This window comes from Hipposideros armiger, unplaced genomic scaffold (assembly GCF_001890085.2).
Source record: "Hipposideros armiger isolate ML-2016 unplaced genomic scaffold, ASM189008v1 scaffold_114, whole genome shotgun sequence".
Classification (NCBI taxonomy): Eukaryota; Metazoa; Chordata; class Mammalia; order Chiroptera; family Hipposideridae; genus Hipposideros; species Hipposideros armiger.
This window is the reverse complement of record NW_017731464.1, coordinates 2,823,262-2,845,089: the sequence shown is the minus strand read 5'-3', so window position 1 is coordinate 2,845,089 and position 21,828 is coordinate 2,823,262. Positions and strand designations below refer to the sequence as shown.

Below are 21,828 nucleotides of genomic sequence, written 5' to 3'. Positions count from 1 at the left end.
AGCAGTAGAATGGTATGATTGGAAATGCATTTTTAGAAGAGTAATGTAATAGTTGGGTCTAAGATTAATTGCCATGGCAAGGAGTTGGAGGCTGAGAGACGAGGTTGGAAGTTACCTCAATATTCTATGTGAGAAATAAAGCAGGACTAGGCTAGCGTGGGAGCAGCGGGTGCCAAAAAAGAGAAGATGGATACAGGAGCTGTTTCACATGACTTCCCAATTGTATCTTTATCCTTGACCTCCTGAGTGTGAAACTCATTTCTCACTGTTTTTTAGATGTTTCCTTATGGATATTCTGCCATCACCTCAAATCCATCCTCCTAAACTAAACCTGAACTCATTTTTCCTCCAAACCAGCTCTTTTTCCTGACTTGTCTTTTCCTGTTAATATTGTTGCTGTTCAAAGCAAAACCCTGGAAATGATCTCGAGCTCCCATCTCGTTCTTTCTCTGGATTTACTTAATAATGCAGTCTGCTTTCCTTATTTCCTACCCATTTTTTCTTTTACCCCCAGATTTGCCATTCTGCCGAGCCATGCCTAGACCATAGAATATTGAGACAGAATAGCCATAAAAACAGTCTAACAAACCAGAGGAAAGTAATCCGTTTTGCTGCTCTTTAGCATTCGTCTAAGACGTCAACCCTGCCCTCCCTGTGAGCTGGTGCTGGTGAGGGATGAGGCGTTTTCATGTGTTCCTCAAGCCCCATCCCTGGTCCCAGACTCTCTCTTCTTCTCTGTTCCCAACCCCTATTTGGCAGAATCGATCAATGTAGATTTGCTAGTTCCAAAGGTGGGAGTCAGCTGGGAGGACTAGGCGGAGGTACAGAAGGGGAGAAAATAGTATTGGAGGGAGCAGTCGGTAGGCAGCCTTCGTCCTCTTTCCCTGTTTTATGTTGCAGAGATACCCATACAGTAAGGGCTTGCCCTCTGGTTGGTATGTTTTCTAGGCTCAGATCAGAGCCACAGGAATAACGCAAGCACACTCAAGGGACATCTGTCCTCTCTCCCTAGGCTGGAAGTGTGACCCCTGGTGGCATTCTGTCTAATTACCAGGTTCTTGGGTTGCCTGGCATTATCCACATCTTTATGGCTACTCTCTCATTCTCTTTGGTGTGTTTTTCTCATCCCCAGGGTGGCAGGGATGAAGGAAATCATCTGGATGATGATCTCATGAGACAGGATGCCCAGGTGAGTAGAACTGTAGCTTATTTCTCTTTCGACAATAAGACAGGCTTTAGTTGATGGACTCCCTCTCATATTTCAGTGTCTGTCGGGCCAGCTGGGATGTGTTATTAGAAAGATTCCCACAGATGACCTTTAATAGCAGAAGTTGCTTGCAAAAAGTTGATAGTGAATATAATATTTCAGGAATAAATTGCTCACTAAACTCTTCATTTCATTTAGGATTAAATTAAACCCGACTGCTCAGCCAGTTGTTCCCTGATCACACCATGTGTTTCCTGCCTCCTTGCCTGTGCTTAGTGCTCCTCCTGCTTGGAGTGCACGTGGGGTTTGGGGGTGGCATGAGGCGACATTATATATGCACCTCTGGAGTCTAGATTCCTTCACATTAAGACTGTGGTGTGGACACCCCAGAGAACCGTGGAGTGTCTTCTAAATCACTTGGAGATGAAAAGACCTGCCTTTGCTTTGTTTTACCTTACATTTGTACTTCTCCAAAGAGAACATTTGATAGGACCTGTGTAAAAAAGCTTGGCATAGTGTGTATCCCCTGTTGGGTAAAATTAATACCAAAACCCAAGATAGAAGTTGCTTCCTTGGTACCCAGCCCACTGATGACTGCCCTGGCACCAACCCCTGGTCTATTCACTGTGGCCAGATAACACTAGTAACAGCTAATAAAAAGTGAGTCTTTATCAGGTACCAAACACTGTGCTAGCTCTTGATATGAAATATGTCACTGAATCCTTACAATAACCCTATGAAATAAGTATTGCTATCCCCATTTTACGGACAAGGACATTGAGGCTCAGAGAAGTCAAGTTCCTTGCGCAGGTTCAGACAGATAATAAGTGGCAGAACTGGGATATGAAGCTAGACAATTTGGATCTAGACCCTGTACTCTTCACGATTATACAACCGTAGAGAGGGACTGGTTCCACTCAGTATGTGAGGTATGAACCTCTGTGGATTCTGCAGGAAAGAACCTTTTGCTTTCACTAGAACGTAGAGGGGTATGTGTGGCATAAGAGCTCTGAGGACTCAGGGAGGCCCGTCCCTTACAGGAGACATAGGAAATTGCCTTCAGTCCAGAAGCTTTGAGGAGGGAGAAAGTATTGAAGACATTGGAACTCTTGGATGCCTATGTGAATTTCAGCTACCTCAGGGGACCGTTTTGGGCATGTTGAAAGGAGCCTCCATAGCCTAGGTGAACCTTAAATCAAATGAAGAGTTAGTGAGCAATTTATTCCTGAAACATTATATTCACGATCCATTTTTGTGGGTTTACTAGGTGCCAGGCATTGCGTTGACTACTTTACATTTTTCCCTTACAACAAATCTGGGAAGTAGATATTATTGTTTTAAAGATTAGGAAACATGCACAGATTTAAATAACTTGTCCAAGATCACAAAGCTGGTGGAATTGGGCTCTCTGAATCCAGGTCTGTCTGATTTTTAATACCATGGAATTCAACAAACAAATATGTTTGAGCTCTTCAAGGAGCATAGTTCTCTTGGAGATGACCAGGTGAAAAAATGCTTCTAAACAAGTTTAGGCTGGGGAAGTAGGACAGAGGGCGTAGAGCTCAGAATAGGGTTTTTCTGGATCTTCCAAGTCCTAGCAAGAGACAAGGAATTTAAGAACAACTCCAGTCAAGGTTTCAGCTCTTCCAGGATAAGACAGTAGGAAACCTTGTCCATCTTTGCTTTTTAATTTGCGTCAGCAGCAAGGGGATCATTTGCAGACTTTGGATATTATAGCTGGATTTTGATGTAGGAAAATAAATGAGTTTGAGATGAGAATGATCAGAGCAGGTAGAATTTGGTAGTAAATACTTATAAAGGGTAGAAAATTTAAAATATAGAGAGGCTTTTATCTAACCAGTCCAGTTTTATCTGTTCTTGGGATGAAGCTTACACTAAAAGAAATAATAGATACAGTTCCGCAGTGTTAACTATATACATATTGGGCAACCCATCTCCAGAATTTTTTCATCTTGCAAAACTGCAACTCTTAGACCCATTTAACAACTTCCCATTTTCCCTTCTCCCCAGCCACTGGCAACCACTATTCTACTTCCTATTCCTATGAGTTGGACTACTCTAGACACCTCTTATAACTGAAATCATACAATATTTGTCTCTTTGTGTCTGGCTTTTTTCACTTAGCATAATGTCCTCAAGGTTCATCCATGTTGTAACACCCGTAGGAATTTCTTTTCTTTTTAAGGCTACATAATATTTCATTATGTGTATAGACCACATTTTGTTTATCCATTCATGTGTGGATGGACATTGGGGTTGCGTCCACCTTTTGGCTGTTGTGAATAATGCTGCTATGAACATGGGTTTGCAAATATCTTAGAATCCTGCTTTCAATTCTTTTGGATATATACCCAGAAATAGTATTGCTGGGTCATACGGTAATTCTATCTTTAATTTTTTGAGGAACATCCATACTGTTTGTATGATATAGAGGCTGTATCATTTGACATTCTCACCAACATTACATAAGGATTCCAGTTTCTCTACAACCTCATCAACACTTGTTATTTTCTGTTTCTTTTTAATAGCAGCCATCCTAAGGGGTTTGAGGTGATATGAACAGTAGTTTTGATTTATAAATAGTGTAAAGTGACCAGAATCAATTTCTTGTATTCCTACCTGATTGGAATATAAGTGATTACTGATGGGTCCTGGTTCTACTGTGAGACCTTCTGTAGTCCCAAGCAAATCACACATCATTCGAGAGCAGTGTTGTCCAATAAAACTTTCTGTAATGTGTAAAATGTGCTATATCTGCACTGTCTATTATGGGTAGTCACTAGCCACATATGGCCACTGAGCACTTGAAATGTGGCTAGTATGACTGAGGAGTTGAATTTCATTTTTTATTTAAATTTTTTATTTAATTAATTAAAATTTAAATAGCCACATGTGGTTAGTGGCTTCTGTATGGGACAGCCCAAGTCTAGGACATTCCTTTTAGTTCTTAAGATGTAACCATATACGCTGCATGTAGGGAGCTGCTGGTGTTTGCCCTGACTCTCCAGAAGATATTATAGGATACCATTAATCTTCTGCCTGAGGAAAAATCCTGAGTCATTACCACTCACCGCCAATACCACTTCCAGCCCCATCACAAACAAAATAAAACTAAGCCAGCTCAGCTCTTTGAAATTCTGGAAATATTTAGAGATGTCCTGGCATCTTCTCTATGGTGTTTTAAATTTGTGCTTTGTTTGGCTTCAGGACCTTTATGAGGCTGGAGAGAAGAAATGGGGGACAGATGAGGTGAAATTTCTGACTGTTCTCTGTTCCCGGAATCGAAATCATCTGCTGCACGGTAAGGCACTTGCCTCATCTTCCAAAGAAACTGTTTAAAAGAAAGTGAGAACTACATTGCCCATAATTAAATCGATAACCTTTTCCCCTTTACATGGGACAAGGAACTGATTGTCCTGAACTGTCTTACATGTCTTACCTTGGAAATATATGAGTGCAACGATGTGCATTAGGGCCAATTTCTGAAAGATTAATCATAAATAATTAGCAGATACACAATGTATTCATAGAAGTTTGGCATTCCTGTTTAAAGGAAACTGACCTTCATAGTTAGTCCTTTTTCTAAAGCAGCTCAATTTAAATTTAATTACATAAAATATTTTCAGTACATCAGCGAGCAAGAAAACAGAAATGTTGGTTGACGTTTATTCCTATTTAATGTCCAAGTTGTAAAACTAGTAGAAGGGATTTCTTTAGGGGATATGTTGTATCAGATGAACAGTGGATAATTTCAAATTTTATTTCCTATGTGGAATGTTTCTAATTTGCTTCTGATAATGCTAGTCTTTATAAAGTGCTTTTAACTTCTTTGGGGAAAAGATACCATACAAGTGTACAGTCTTTGTTGTCAGGTTTAGTTTCTTCTTGTAAACAGCAAGAAAGGTTTAATAAGATCTTTCATCTTTTTTATGAGCTCTTTAAGTCTTTATGCTATGTCATAATTTTATAGACCCACTGTGCCCTTATATCACACACAATTTACAAAACTTGTGGGAAATTTGAGAAGAATGAGTTTTCTAAATTGAAAACATAAAGTAGTTGAAAATTACAACACATTTGGAAGTTGCTGTTATTTCAGATATTCCACAGTGACAAGAAATAAGTGATTACTCCTGTTAATAAATGTCCTGGGCCACTATCTGATGCACCTTCTGACTCAGCTCCTAATTTGCCTTCCCTTGCCAATTCCTAACATCACAAATCTCCCCCTGGTGGTATTTTTCAAGAATTGCAGGTCCTCAGAAGCCAATTTCATGCAAATCCATTTGTAACAACTTTCACTTCCAGGCACAAGTCAGTAGTTAAGCAGTTATAAAATATCTGCTTGGAAGTCAGTGGAAGAAAATCTTTTAGGCACTATTTGGATAAAGAAAACTTCATGAGTTTCTTACCAACCAACAATAATGAGGATTCATAATAACTGAGGTTTTGTTAATTCTCTATCTTCTAGATGCAGCACTAAGGATATTGTAAGCATTGTTTGTTGCAGTATTCCAATGGAGCAGCCATCATTTTCCCCCCTTTACAGTGGAAAAGACTGAGGCTTAGAAAAATGTGTCTATTAGGTTTTTTTATTCCAAGCAATATACGAGGTGTGATCAAACAATATGGTGACTGTTTAAATTAAAATATATATATATATATTACAGTAAAAGATATATTGCCATTAATCCCCCTCAAAATACTCCCCCTCTCTTCAAACACACTTATCCCATCTTTCTTGCCACTTTCTGAAGCAGTTCTGCAAATCCTCTTTTGTGGGTGTCTTTAGTTGCGCTGTCCTCCATGTCTTGAACCATTTTGACTTTGGGGAAGAGCCAGAATTCGCACGGTGCCAGATCCGGTGACTAAGGTGGATGAGGATACACACACTGTAATGGTTTTATTGGACAGAAATTGCCTTATACCAGAAGCGATGTGTGACACGGAGCGTTGTCATGATGGAGGACAATTTACAGTACACTTTAAAACACACCTTCTCTCAACTGTAGCTCAAACCCCACTGACTGCACTGAACAAGTTGAAACTTGTCACACACTGTTACTAAGGTTTGATGCGTCGCTTCCCATATTGAAGATCCCTGCCTTTCCATTGGACGGCAGCAGCATTCACCATATTTTGTGATCACACATGTGAGGCTCCGTGTCACACATTGCTTCTGGTACAATAATTTCTGTCAAATAAAAAGCATTGCAGTGTGACCTCATCCACCTTATTCAACACATCTGGCACTGTGCGACTTCTGGCTCTTCCCCAAAATTAAAATGACCATGAAAGGTAAATGTTTTGAATCCATTCAGGTCATCGAGGCAGCCACAACAGCGCAACTAAAGACACTCACGAAAGTGGACTTCCAGAACTGCTTCAGAAAGTGGCAAGAACGATGGGATAAGTGTGTTCAAGTGAGGGGGAGTATTTTGAGGTTGATTAATGGCAATGTGTCTTTTACTGTAATAATTTTTTTTTATTTAAACATTCACTGGTTCACTGACTGCAACTTAAGTTTTTTTAAAAAAAGGAAATAGTACAGACTTGGACAAGAGGGAAAATGAAAAATACTGGTGGCTCATTGCATTGACGGGAGTGCTAAACAGCTCCAGGAAAGAACAGAAATCAAAGCAGTTCTGGTGATCTCAGTAGGAATCGTGGATTTTATTTCTAAGGCCAAGTTTCCCTAAGTCTGGTCTCCATGAAAAATGCAGATTCATGAGCCCCTACTTCAGACTGACTGACTTAGAACCTCTGAGAGTGACACCCATGAAGTTTAACAGGTTTCCCATATGATTCTTATGTTTTCTGAAGTTGAAGATGACTTAGTGTTTTGGGCCATCCCCATGATCTACTCAATTAAAAAATTCCTAACAGGGTAAGACTGATGGGTCCTGGATGGGTGAACTGCTCACTCATTTGATAGAACTTATGGCATATGTTGTGGGGCAGGGTTTTCCCTGGATTGACAGCCCTGTGAGAATCACACTGTTGGCGGTGGCAGCACCCCAAAGAAAAGTGATGTTAAGAAGAAAAATAAAACAGATAGCCATTCTAAGAAGGCGCTAGGAAACAGCAAGAGAGGGAACTATGTTCATCACATGCAAAAATACTTGGCAAAAAAAAAGAAAGAGAAAAAATGTAATTATGTTAAAGTCTATTAAAAGATGCTACCAGCTGTTATCAAATGTGACTCAGTTTTGAAGAGGCTGAATTGCTCTAGTTTTGAGGAGCCAAAAGGAAGATGAATACACAGATGATTGCCAAAGCCAAAATTACAAAAAGGCAATTCAGCTTATTAAGGAAACAATGAGAAAAGCAAATCTCTCCGGAGGTTATTTCCATGTTGTGTGAGAAAACAGGGTCTCTGATAAGGGAAAGGACTTGCCTGATGTCCTCTCCTGGGGCCCTTTCCACTTGCCGTATGCCTCCGGGTTCTCATCCACATTGCTAATTAGTTTCCCCCTGAAATATGCTGAAGGATAAATAGTGTGGTTTAATTAAAAGATGCTCATTCTGTCCGTAAATTCTAGTTTATTCTTTTTATTATTTATAATTCCATTCTGTTATTGTTTGTAGTGTTCGATGAGTACAAAAGGATATCACAGAAGGATATTGAACAGAGTATTAAGTCTGAAACATCTGGTAGCTTTGAAGACGCCCTGCTAGCCATTGGTAAGCTGTTAAGGGGTAGAGAGTGGAGAAACAAATGCTTACAGATTTTCCTCCTTGTTATCCGTTTGTTGTCATGGGATGTAGAATTTTTTTTTCAGGGATAAAAATAAGTTGTTTAAAGCACTCATGATGTGATCCTAAATTTTAAACAAGAAATGTTATATATAACCTGATTGTTATTATACCATATGGCTTTATATATTTTATATCCTCTGTGCCATTATATCTCAGGATATGGGAAAGATAATCTATACAGGCTGTATCTTGCAAGTCTAAATGGTTAGAACAAATGGTAGAGATCATCATCATTTTGAAACCACATGCTGCCTTTTGTTTTAATGGCCTTTATTAATCACTTCTCCAGGAACTTGACAGTAAACTGAGGGTACTTCCCATCTGTGAAAATGCTTTCAATATCGCCTATGTTCATAAAACATTGTTTGGCTAAAATGTTTCTGAGAAAGCAATCAAGAGATACTACTTCATACCTTATAGAAACAGAGGGCACAACTGTCGGTTTTTTCTCATAGATTTTATCTGTAATCTTTTCATTTCTGTTTTTTATCTCTTGACAGTAAAGTGCATGAGGAATAAATCTGCATATTTTGCTGAAAGGCTTTATAAATCTATGAAGGTAAGTGGCCTCGTTTTTAGGATCTGAATGACTTGTCTGTGTCCACCTTCATATGCTTACTTATAGCCCCCACACAGATTGGCCAAAATCAGTCTGAGACAGTCATTTCTATTTATTAAATACTTCACTGAGTGTCTGCTAATAATAACACTAGATAATATTTATTGAGTACTTATAATGCGTGATTATTATTCCTAATGCTTTGTATATACAGATTAATTTTATCCCCACACCAGCTTTATGGGGCAGGTACTGTTATCAACCCCCATTTTACAGATGAGAAAACTGAGGCATAAAGAGGATATGCAATTTGCCCATGGTCCTCAGTGAAGAAGTCATGGAGCAGGGATGCAACACTGGCAGTCTGGCTTCAGAGCCCAAGCTCCCAACCATGCGCTGTACTCTGTGCAGGCACCCTTGCTGGGAACCATGGGAGGTGCAGGAAAGGTCAAAATGTAGTCCTTGCTCTCAAAGAACTTCTAGCCTTGAAGGGGAGGCAGGTATGTGCAAAACACCAACAAAAACAAAACAGAACGTTAAGACAGAAGTTGAGGATCCAAATATTGTAGGAACACAGAGGAAAGGGTATTTTTTCCCCAACATTTTTTTTGTTTAGGGGGTGAGGATCAGAAAAGAATACATAAAGAAGTGATTATGCTTGAGTAGGACCTTAAAGGAAGTTTTACATCAAAGGATTTTACATGGGAGGAAGGTTGGTAAGGCTGGGAAGGGAAGGATGACATCAGGGGAAGGAATCATTACAGGTAAGAGAATACAGGGTATGTCTCTAGAATGACACATAGTGGCCTCCTCTGGTCAGAACACAGAGTGTTGGAAGAGGAAGCTGCTGAAAGCCTTGAACACCATGGCAAGGCATGATATTCCACAGGCCTCTAAGGTTGTGGTATAAAGGACGGCAATCAGGAGAGTCGTCCGTCATTGTGCCTTGACAGACTACAGAACTGTCTGGAAACCAGCTAGTCTTATATGTGGGCATCTTGTTTTCTTCCTTAGGGCTTGGGCACTGATGATGACACCCTTATCAGAATAATGGTTTCTCGGGCGGAGATTGATATGCTGGACATCCGGGCACACTTCAAGAGGCTCTATGGAAAGTCTCTGTACTCTTTCATCAAGGTAAGTCACGGGAGCCTTGCCTTGCCCTGGGGAAAGCTCTGATGAAAGGATGGGGTTCTGACCTAGGGAGTTAGACCCTTCTTATCCTCTCCTTGGCAGATATCATTCCCTTTAAAGATGGTACTCTAATTCAGATATTTCCAGTCTCTCTCCTTTCACACAGATATTTAAATCTCTGCCAGGTTAGAACCTGGAAATGTGTGCCTTGTAAATATAGTAATTGTTTCATGTTGACCCCAGACAGAAAGATTATATTTTAATGACTATGTGTAAGAGTATAATTTCTTTGTCTACCTGCTTACAATGAGAGATAAGCACACTGAATCAGTCATCCAGCTGAGGTATTCTGAAAATATGGGAAAGCATGTGAGTTATTCCGGATTGCTATTCCTTACCTGGCACCAGATTTTTGGGCATCCTAACATGGCATGGGAGTGATGACAAATGATTCACATTCCTGGAAACCCCTCATTACTGGGATTTTGCTTCCCAGTAAAAGCAACATTTTACTTTTAAAATTAAAAGTAAAATTTTAATTTTAATTTTTGTTGTGTAGGCAACACCAGCTTCTAGGGAAATTTCCCTAGAAGTTGGCGTTGCCTACACAACAAACTTCAAATTAGGATTTGATCTGTGAATTAAATACTCTGAATCCCACTGAGAGCTTGGAGAAGTACAACTACTAGGTGATTTGAGCTGTAGATTTTCATGGTAGCATTATTTATTCAGGAACTTGTTTCTATTTCCATATAGCCTATGTGGTAACTTTATTTTGCAGAGCTAAAGTGTAACTAACTGTAAGTAAAATACTTTAAAGACTCAAGGATGACCATAATGAAATGATGGGAAAATATATTTGTAACATATAGGGTTAATATCCCTATATTAAGAGCTTTTACAAATCACTAAGAAAAAAAGAAAACCCAAAAAGAAAACTGGGCAAAGGGTATTAAACATGCACTTCATGAAAGATGGAACAGAAATAGTCAATTTATAGAGAAATGTTTAATCTCACTAATATTCAATGAATTGTAAATAAAAACAAGTCATCATTTTTCACATAATACCTTCACAAAATTTATCGAGTTCATAACCAGCATTAGGAACAGCTTGGGGAAAACTCACCATCTCTTATGGAAGGACTATAAACTGGTCTAACTTTTCTGGAGACAACTTGGCAATAAATATTTAAAAAAATGAACTCTACCTCTTAATTGGCCATTATATGTTTAGGAATTTCTTTAGAGAAAATAAAATAAAAGTCCATTAATCCACAGAATGGGAGAAACTATTGCAAATCATATCTGATCTGGGTTTACTAGCAAGAATTTATAAAGAACTCCTATAACTCAATAACAAAAAGATAAACAACCCAATTTAAAAAACAAGAAAGGATCTGGAAGACATTTCTCCAAGGAAGATACACAAATGGTGAATAAGCACATGAAAAGTTGCTGAAAATCAATAATCATTAGGAAATGCAAATGAAACCACAATGAAATATCACTTTATACCTACTAGGATGAGTATAATTTAAAAAAAAAAAAACAAAAAGAAAGGAAAATGTTGGTGAGAATACGGAGAAACTGGAACCTCATGCATTGCTGGTGATCATGTAAAATGGTGCTTCCTCAGAAAGTTAAGCATAGAATTGCCATATGGTCCAGCACTTCCACTCCCAGGTATATACTCAAAAGAAATGAAAACAGGGACTCAAACAGATACTTGTACAGCAATGTAAATAGTATTCACAATAGCCAAAAGGTGGAAACACCCTAAGTATATCCATCAACAGATAAACAAAATGTAGTATATACATACATCAGAAGAATGAAGTTTCAGAAACATGGATGAACATTGAAAACATGCTAAGTGAAATAAACCAGACACAAAAGGACAAATACTGTATGATTTCACTTACATGAAATATATAGACTAGGTAAATTTATAGAGACAGAAAGTAGATTTCCGTTACCAGGGACAAGGGTAAGCGGGGAAATGGGGAGTTACTGCTTCCTGGTGACAGTTTCTGTTTGGGGTGATGTAAGAGTTTTGGAAATAAGGATGAGGGTTGCACAACATTGTGAATGTAATTAGTGCCACAGAATTAAACATTTAAAAAATTGCTAAAATGTCAAATTTTATTATATAATATATATTTTACCACAATTTTTTAAAGATCTATGAAAGTATCTGAATAAAATTGTTTTATGAAATGTGAAAAAAGTACACTAAATATATCATTTTCACTAACATTATTTGTTATTTACATTATTTTACATTATTTACATTTGAATAAAATATATAAGTATGTAAATATATATGCATATACACACATTCACACAACACTGGAAAGACTAAAAATAAGGAATACATTGCCCATTCTATAATAATTGTCAAAAAGATCATGATAGAAATATAAAATATGTAAATAATAGAAAAAAATGATAGAAATAAGGTAAAAATGTAAGTTACAATAAAAATAAGTAAACTCTCAGATAAGGCATAAATATAAAATCCAACTCCATGTTTATAAGGAACAACTAAAGAGAACATTTGACAAATTCAAAAAAGAAAGTAGGGATTACACTATAAGTAAAAGAAAAAAGAATTTAAAGAGAAAAAGCATTAAAATAGGAGAAAGTGGATCACTTGATAAAGGCAGCACGACCGAGTAAATTCTCATGAGACTTAGGTGCCAAATAGTATGCATTCAAGTATATAAATAAAAAACTTGATGCTCTGAAAGAAGACACAGATGGAAATACTATACTAGGGAGACTTTAACATATTCTTTTTATTTGGCAGATCAGTGAGACAAAGTATAAACAAATATATTAAGATTTATTTTAATAGATACATATTAAACTTTGAACTCTATAAACAGAGATTCCATCTTTTCTAGTGCCCATTGAAGCACTAACAAAAATTGATCTGTTAATGCGGCCATAAAAATTTCTATGTAGACTTTATAGCATCTTCTGGAAGGCTATTTTGCAACCCATATCAAAAGGCTTAAGAAAATGCATTATCATTTATCCAGTAATTCTCATTTTATGAAAATTGATCCTGAGTAAATCATCAAGAAAATACACAAAAATTTAACTATGTTTATTGCAGCAGTATTTATAAGAGTGCAAAACTAGAAACAACGTAAGTATCGAACAGTGGTGTTGGTGACCAAATAAATTATTTTACCTATGTACAGTGGATAATCGGTAATCATTAAAGAATGATATCATAGAAGAACATTTAATAAATTAAAAGAGGGAAATATTCAGGCTGTATTAAGTAAAACTGAATATAGAAGAATACTACAGTCCCACCACATAGAAATCTATATGCATAGAAAAAAGCCTAAAAGGATGTATACAAACCAAAATGTTAAGAATAGTAATCTCTAGATGGTGGAATTATGGATGATTTTTATATTCTTCTTTTATGTCTTTATTTTCTCCATTAAACAAGAATTACTTTCGTAATAAAAATGACACATGATTTTTTTTTTAAATCTCAGAAAAATGGAGACAAGCTTGAGAAAGTTAACCTAGATGACTTTGAGCTGTGTATCCCATTTTAAAATCCATTTATTTTCCTGACTTAACTTTGCTTCCCTTGTCCTCCAGGGTGACACATCTGGAGACTACAGGAAGGTCCTGCTCATTCTCTGTGGTGGAGATGATTAAAACAAAACCCAGGAAAAATAAGAGAATTCCCACAACTTTGAATACTTTTTAACTTCATTTTTCTACGCTGCTATTAGCATTATCTCAGAATGCTTATTTCCAAATTAAAACGCCTACAGATGCCTCTTAGAATGTACACTTTCTGTATTATGATTCATCTATAATTACTCATTATGATGTTTTAAAGCTGTACTTGCATTTCAAAGCTTATAAAACCTAAGAGGAGATTTAAAATTAGAAATAATAATGTACTGCATGTTTTTCACACACCTCTTCTTCACTTGTGTTTCACAGAAATTGGATTATATTAAATTACTTCATGTTTTCTTCTTGGTGACAATGTGTTGAAGTGGGAGACTGGAAGACGGCTCTAAAATCACTCTTCTTCCCTAATTCTGTTTTTAGAGTGGCTAGTAATTTCTTGATTTGAAATTGTGAGCATCTAGTTAGTAAGAATATTTATCCAAGTTGCTATTTCATATAGTTTGAAAGTATCCACAAATGTCCTTTGTTTAGGTTTTGTCGATAACATTAATTGATCTTGACTAGGTTTGGTGTGAAATACTTCCTCTATCACATTTTATGTTAAGATCACTTACTCTCTCCAGGTTATAAAGTATACCAAACTCACCAGCTTGTCTGAATAAATGAAATTCTAACTGGTTATACAGATCACATATGTGTGGTTACCAAACATAAATGCTGAACATTCCACAATATTATGGTTAATGTCTTAATGCAGCTTGAAGATGAATGGGGAAAAATTAATTGTCAAGCTAGGTATTCTGGCGATGTTGTGATGCTCTGAATTTTACTTAAAGGAAATTTTTTGTGCTAAAAATAATTTTTTAAGTTATTTTGGATTTTGTTGTTTTGCAGTAATTTACATTTGCACTGTGCCTTTTAACCCTAGAATTATTCTGAAGGTACATTTGGATTTAATTCAAAAGTTCAGTTTGTATACAACATGGAAAAATAATTTTAATAAAACATGGTGTCTTTAAAATGAGGTATATTCTTTCTCTGACTTTTTCACTTGTTGAGTTTTTTCATCCTAGACCCTGAAAGGAGGTATTTTTGAAAGACTTGTGTTACTTAGTTTCTATCAGGAACTACAACATTAAGAAAAAATAAAATTTTTAGTCTTATGTGTACTTGCTGCTGTAAAACTAATATTCACATATACCAGATGATATTACTACTTAATGATATAAAACAACGTATTTAATTTATTCTCTGAAATTAAGTGTTGCTCTCCATTCTACTAAGTAGAACATTTATATTATTTCTTTTCTGTTCATTCTATAATACCTATTGTACTTTGGTGGGTGAAATATAAGGATTTGTTTTTCAGTTTGTTTCTACTTACCTATTATAAGTGCTCGAGCGATTGGTGGAAGCGATTTACGTGAATACTTAGTCATTCCAGTTAATTACAGGAAATAGTACTGCTTCAATAACTACCCAGTAAAGTATTGATTTTCCAAATCAACTTTATTTGGCTTTGGAAGCATCATAAAATTTTTGGTAGCTTTCTCTTTAAATTATATATGACTTAGCCAAAATTTTAAAACAAATTGCGTTTATTGACTGGAAGCTTTCTGGAGGGCAGGATAAAGCCACCCTGGAGGAATTTTTGTTTGTTAATATTGAACAAGCATCACATTGGAATACAGTTATGAAGCAACTTTGTTTTTCTCTCCTGTCCATTTATATTTATTCATTGAGCCTAGTTCTTCTCCTGTCTTTAGGTGAAAATTCAGATAGAGGATCGAGTCATGACTTTTCTGGTTACTCTTAGATTATAATAAGCCCTACTGTGCAGTCTCTTAAGGTCATAAAACAGTGCCATTTCGGTAATTAATATGTCCAGTCAAAATTCCAAACTTGATTTATAGTTGGCCTACTGCCAACAGGAAGCTGGCTTTTGGGGAAGAGGATATGGTGGGCTTCTCTTTCTCCACCTAGGCTTTCTTCCATACCCTACCCTACCCCCCACCCCCAACCTTGCCAGGGTTGTACTAGGAGGAGGGAGGACAGTAAAGAGGAGCTGGAAAGTTCTTCCTGACAGTCAGTGCTGTGGTTGTAGATGATCAGCGCTGTGTGACGTTGGCAGATGTTTAAAACTGATTCTTGTGAGCATTCTCCTGGTTTCGTTTATCAATCCAAGAAAGAACTCTTCTTCGGTTCCTCTGGCAAGGCAAATGCAGTTCTCTTTTTCAGGCCCTAGGAATTAATTAGGCAATACCTTCAGGTTCTCTGTGCTGGTCTGTCTTTCCCCCTGGGCCTCTTGCACAGGCTCTAAGATGATCCTGTGCTGCATTTCTTATGGTGCCCACTCTTGTTTCATGGTAAACACTTGCACATCCTGTGTGCTGACAAATTCTGGGCATGCAGGTTGATCCTCTTGCAGCAGTCATTCTCTGCTCTTCTCCTACCCTTCCCCTAAACTGCCTCAGCTAGCCTCTTGGTTCAGATTTCTCAGGGTGTCAGACACCAGTCCACTGGGGTACCCAAACTACCTATACTGCTGATGGAGTATAATCATTTCAGAGAGCAAATTAACAGTTAAAGTTGAAAGTTGATCAGGTGGCTCAGTTGGTTAGAGCGCATGCTCTTAACAACAAGGTTGCCGGTTCAATTCCCACATAGGATAGTGGGCTGCGCCGCCCGCCCCCCCCCCCCCCCCCGCAAACGAGATTGAAAATGGGGCAACTGGACTGCGCCCTCCACAACTAGATTGAAGGATAATGGCTTGACTTGGAGTTGATGGGTCCTGGAAAAAAACAGTTACCCAATAAAAAATTTGTTAAAAAGTTGGAAGTTCCCAGCAAATTTCTTCTGGGAATCTGCTTGATGAATCTCTTGCACATGGTGTTCATTGCTGCTCTATAAGAGCATTAAAGTAGAAACAACCTACCTCCCTCAGTAAGGGGAAGATAAACAAATCATGGGTTAGTCACACAATGAGCAGTGAAAATTGAGAGATTTGTCTATTGGATAAGTCTTGAAAGTATAATTTTGAGAGAGGCAGAATGATAGGTATAATTCCATTTATTATATGTCGAAGCATGCAAAAGAAAATATATGGCTAACAGGTATACGTATAAGAACAAGCATGGGAATAATGATATACACCATTCTCAGGATAGTGGTCACTATAGGGGAGGGAGAGAGACAGATTGAGATGGAGATGGAGTTTCTATCTATTTCTATTTAAAAGAATGAATCAAAGCAAGTATAATAAAATTTTTATTAAAAATTGTTATCATAGTTGTGGTGGGTCCATATCATATTACTGAGTAATTCATTATAAGTATTTCACTTAAAATGTTGCATTAGAAATAATTTCATTATAAATATTTTATTTAAAAAGTAGCAGGAGGGGCTCAGGGAGTGAAAGCTGGCTGTCCTGAGTCCATAGCAAGGGCCGCATACTCTAGACAGAAATCTGCAGTATTTGCTCAGATACTTGTAAATTTTGTTCGGGCCTCCAGAAGCATTTTAAGCCCTGACAGTCCCGGTACAGACGTTATTCAGACGTCTCACTACCGCTGGGTGGAAAGGAATAAAGGGAACGTTTGCCATAATCCGTCTAGGAAAGCGTAAAGTTGATGTTTAAGAAACCTAGAGACCTAGCAAAGCTCCACATTCTAGGTCTTCTTCCCTCGGAAAGCCATGCCCCATCCCTGCAGAGCGCGACCCCAGCACGTCGTGACTCTTCCAAGGAAGAGCTCAAATAGCACTCTTTCTTTCGGCCCCTAACCCACCCCAGGGCACGGTGGACACCTGGAACTCAGAGAACCTTTGCAAAAAGAATGAATGAGCTGCAATTCCCAGTCTAGTTAACACAATGGGGTGTATAAAGTAACGTTAACAGTTAAGTGGGGCCCCCGAATTTAGGCTAAAACGAGTTCCAGGCAGACCGCACAGAGAATCCGCCGGCCGGACTCCACACGACAGACCCCCCACCTCGTCCCGATCTGCGCAGGCTCCACCCGCCACGCACACCCACCTTTCCCCGCCCCTTCCGGAGGCTCGTCGCGCGCATGCGCGCTCCGGTCCGAGCTTTGTTGCGAAAGCAGAAAGGGGGGGCAAGGTCCTGCGGTTTCGACGCGCCGCGCGGATAGACGCGGCGGGCGGGGCGGAGGATGGAAGCGGTAGCGTCCGCTGCGACGGTTGGGGCTGCGCGTGAGAAGGTGGCGGTGTAGGCACCTGGGCTGGGTGGAGACCGGAGGCGGCAGCCGAGCCATGGCGGGAGACCGGGTCCGCTGGACTCCCTAAGGTGCGCTCCCTGAAATCCCAGGGAGTAGTGGCCTATGGGCTCGCTGAGCAGCCGAGTGCTGCGCCACCAGGGGCGAGCCCGAGCCCAGCAGGAGTCGGGTTCTGGGGCGGGGGGCTCGGCCCGGAGGCTGGAGACTGGCGGCGAAGCAGCCGATCACGGCTTCTATTACTGCCCGGGCAGCCGCAAACGCAAGCGGAGCAGCGGGGCCCTCTGCTACTGTCACCCCGACTCCGAGACAGACGAGGATGAAGAGGAAGGGGACGAGCAGCAGCGGCTCCTCAACACCCCTCGTAGGTAAGTGGCGGGATGCGCCCGCACCTGTTGGGCGGTTTCTGCGGCCCGGCCAGGGGAGGAGTCGCTGGGGGCTGCGGCGCGGTCTCAGCCTGTGAGGAGCGGACGTGTCCTTGACAGGGTAAACGTGGGAGCCGGCCTGATGCGGGACGGGTGGGGAACGCCTTGGGAGACGCCGTGCTTTGGATGAGAAACCACAGACGCTGCCTGGGTGGTGTTAAACACCCAAAATGAGACTGAGAAACGCCAAGCCGAAGCTTGCGCCTCATTAAGCCTTAGACACGACCGACTGGTTGGCCTTCCGTAATACACCTTTGTCCTGTCTGAGTGGGTGACAGCAGAGCGAGTTGTTTTGCATCCTGTTGCCTTAAATAATACAGACACGTAAATTTGGTCTCGAGATGGGCACTCCTGTGGTCGTCCACTCAGTGGACGGGGACATGATTGCACACAGTCCTCCTTAACTGTAAAGGTGAAGTTTATCAATAGTGTACATGTATGTCCTTTACCAGAAACAGCCTTTCAGAGTCTCTAGTACTTGAACGGTGACCATGGATACGTGTAAGGCTGTGCTGCAGCTTGCTTAACTTTTTTTCCAAGATTTGAAAAACAGGATATTTACTTGTGAACTAGAATGTAGTTTTTAAGTAGAATGTGTTTTCACATAATCTGGTTACTGTTTGTTTTTCAGGGTCATCAGTGGGGTCACAGATGTAATTTTTTAAATGAAATTGTTTTTAAATTCAAAATTTTTTGCTACACAAGCGTTTATATTGTAAAATAAAAGCATTGTAGATAACTTATGTTAATAGTTTGATTTATAAAATCTTTCATAGGATTTTATATAAGAAGGCCTCTATTTATTTACAAAAATGGACCTACACTGTCAAATTGTCTGGTTACCTTTTTGAAGAGTCAATGTAGTGTAGTTTTAACAGCTCAGATTCTGAGTTCTAGTCTGTATTCTGCACATAATAACCTTATTTCCTCATAAGTAAAATGGAGATACTAATACTTGTCTTGTAGAGTTTGATTAATAGTAGAATGCATACACTGCACAGTGCCTACTGTAGAAGTACTCAGTAAATATAAATATGTCTCCTTGATGAATTGGCTCCCCTTATCATTACAAAATGCCTCTCTTTATTCCTGGTGATATAGCTACCATTTTCTTTTGGTAAGTGTTTAAAAGGTGTATCTTTTCCCATCCTTTCCCTTTTTAACTGTGTCTTTATATTTAAAGTGCGTATCTTGTAGACAGCATAAATTGGGTCTTTTTTTGTGTGTGTGTTTTTTACATCCAATAGGATAATCTCTGCATTTTAATTAGTATTTAGGCCACTTATATTTAATATGTCGTTCTTGAAATATATGTGTTAGGGTCTATTTAAAAGAGAGAAATCACACTGTAATTTGAACAGGGAAAATTTAATATAACCATTATTAGCAAGTAACCAAAAATAACTACTGAAGGTAAACCACTAAGGTAAAGAGATCTGTAAAAAATACAGGAATAGAAAATATAGGGAGTGGTCACTATTAGGGCTGAGACAGAATACCCAAGGAAGGAACATATTTAGAATAGGGCCGCTTTTCCCAAGCTGAGATTCAGATGTTGGATGAGATGTGGCTGTAGCCCATGAGATGGAGGAGAAATTTGCTTAGATGTGGTAGGCTGAGGCTGGCAAGCAGAAAACTGCTAACTAGGATGTTGACAAAACTTGCTTGGAGTCTGTCTGGCTTACAAAGCTGAAAATATTTACAGTCTAGACCTTTACAGAAAAAGTTTGCCAACCCCTGGTCTACATGAGTGGACTGGAATGCAAAGTCTTTAAAGCAAGCCTTTATTAGAAAATGCATATCCGAATTTAGTATATTATATCATCAAAGATGCTTGGCTTATTTAGCCCAGCATGGATGAAAAGTGCAAGAAAATATTAAGACCTAGAATTTTGGCACTAAACGCTTCCCGAGGTTGGCTGGTGTGCTAGCCCACTTCAGCTAGCCCACTATGAAAAGCTTTGGCTTCCAGGTCTACCTTCCACCTCATACCTTTTGTCAACCGCATGTTTTATTATATGTTAACAAGACCGTTAAAACTCCACTGTTCTGCAACCAGATCTTGAGTGTTTTGCCCCTAGATTGTCTCTAAAAAGTGAAATCTAGCAAACAGTATCTGTTATAATAACTATAAAAATTATTCACTGCAGAGTCAAGTAGTGTGCTAGGACTATAAATCATACTTAATAGGCCCAATGTCACAACTCTCTGTTTTTCTCTTGGAGAAATTTTCTAACATTCCATCAAGTGCATAAGTCAGGCCCTGTTTTCAGGTCCTGTTATCTTATTGAGATAATTTTTATTGCCTTTTTATTTTCCTAGAGTTTCTGACTGCCTGTCCCCCACCCTCTTTGTTGACAAAAGAATAATATTCCTTTATCATATCTTCAGGGGTTTTTTATTTTTCCAAACACACCTGTATGGACTCCTCTTCTAAACCCAAGGCTTCCCTCCTGGGTCCCTCCGTCCTCCTTTTCCTATCTGGAACCATTGCTCTTTAGGTCTGAACTTATCCTGGGACTCATTGTTTTCTGTAGACTATATCTTTTTCTTTCTCACTCATTTTAGAGAACTACATGCTCAAGTATTTTCATAAGAAAGGGTGCAAAAGGAGGTAATTTGTGCTTATCTAAATTAAATTTAGTCTCACTTTATTCATTCTTTGATTGGTTATGGAAATCTAATTTAAAATAACTTTTCATATTTTTAATATTACTTCATTGTCTTCCAGCCCACAGTGTTGGTAAGAAATACGATGCTAGTCTAATTCTCTTTTCTTTTAGGTGACCCTATTTTTTTTCTCTATGGAACTTTAGTAATTTTTCCTCGATATTTTGGGGTTTAACTATAATGTACTAAGTGTGGGTCTTTTAATGGTCTTGGTACTTAATGTATACTTACAACCTAGAGACTACTTTGGTTGGAAAAAACTTGATTCCGTTAATTTCTTCCATAATTTCCTTTATCCCATTATCTTTGTTTTCTCTTTCTTGGAACCCTCTTAACTTGATTTTGGATTTCTTGGATTGTACTTTCTCTTCTTTTCTCCTTTCTGGGTATTTTTTGCTTTATGTTTGAGAAATTTCTTTAACTTTGTCATTCAGCCTCACTTTTGGCTTTTTAATTTCAGTAACCATGTTTTTAGTATCTAAGAGCTCTTCTTTTTCTTGTTCTGAGTAATCCTTTATTAGCATCCTGGTATTTTATAAATGTAATATTCCCAGATCTCTAGATATTTTAATTAAGAGTGTTTTTGTTTGTTTTTAACTTCTCTTTTCCCTGAATTATGTTTCCTCTGGGGCCAATTTCTCTTAATCATCTTTCATATTCCTGATTTCCTCAGGTTTGGTGAATCTTGGTTGTCTGCTTACATTTAAGAATGATCAACTGAGGTGTGTGTTTGTGTGTGTGTGTGTGGGGGGGTGTTTTGTTTTACTTGAGTAAATAGATTTATTTCTAGTAAACCTCTCCTTTGAGTAGGAAGACTGACTACCAAATTAGATATGGGTGGGGCATGCTTTGTTTTAGAGCACAGATTCCCAAACTTTTTTTGTTTACAATACCCTTAGTGTGTCGCAGTAATTTTTTCATGGCACCTTCTGGTCCTAAAGAAATACCTCATAGATAGGTCCAAACAGCTCAATAGTAGTAGATTGCATGGTATTTGAAAGCTGTTGCTGTGTTTCCTTCAAATTTAAAATATTCCACATGCTTACCTGAGTTTGCTTTGGTGCTCCAGGTGCTTTGACATAGTTTGGGGACCATGATTTAGGGTGAATAGGCTGGGAGCTTCCAAGCTACAGATTTCTCATATGCTAGAATG

At 38.6% G+C, this 21,828-nt stretch overlaps 2 protein-coding genes across 4 annotated transcripts in view; both read left to right on the top strand.

Moving 5' to 3' along the window:
- The window catches only part of ANXA4 (annexin A4), a 65,725-nt gene extending 51,347 nt beyond the window's left edge, over positions 1–14,378 (top strand). The window contains exons 8-13 of the mRNA XM_019647698.1: positions 1,133–1,189; positions 4,436–4,529; positions 7,817–7,912; positions 8,488–8,546; positions 9,561–9,683; positions 13,310–14,378. Of these exons, the coding sequence (XP_019503243.1) occupies positions 1,133–1,189; positions 4,436–4,529; positions 7,817–7,912; positions 8,488–8,546; positions 9,561–9,683; positions 13,310–13,369 (489 nt within the window). The 3' untranslated portion in view covers positions 13,370–14,378. The remainder of the gene's footprint in view (positions 1–1,132; positions 1,190–4,435; positions 4,530–7,816; positions 7,913–8,487; positions 8,547–9,560; positions 9,684–13,309) is intronic.
- A 3,059-nt stretch (positions 14,379–17,437) lies between these two features.
- GMCL1 (germ cell-less 1, spermatogenesis associated) overlaps positions 17,438–21,828 on the top strand; it is a 41,637-nt gene continuing 37,246 nt past the window's right edge. For 2 of the 3 annotated variants that reach the window (XM_019647692.1, XM_019647693.1), the window contains exon 1: positions 17,439–17,948. In XM_019647692.1, coding sequence (XP_019503237.1) covers positions 17,689–17,948 — 260 coding nt within the window. In that variant the 5' untranslated portion in view covers positions 17,439–17,688. Of the gene's footprint in view, positions 17,949–21,828 lie in introns of all 3 variants that reach the window. The other variant, XM_019647694.1, reaches the window with a different exon arrangement.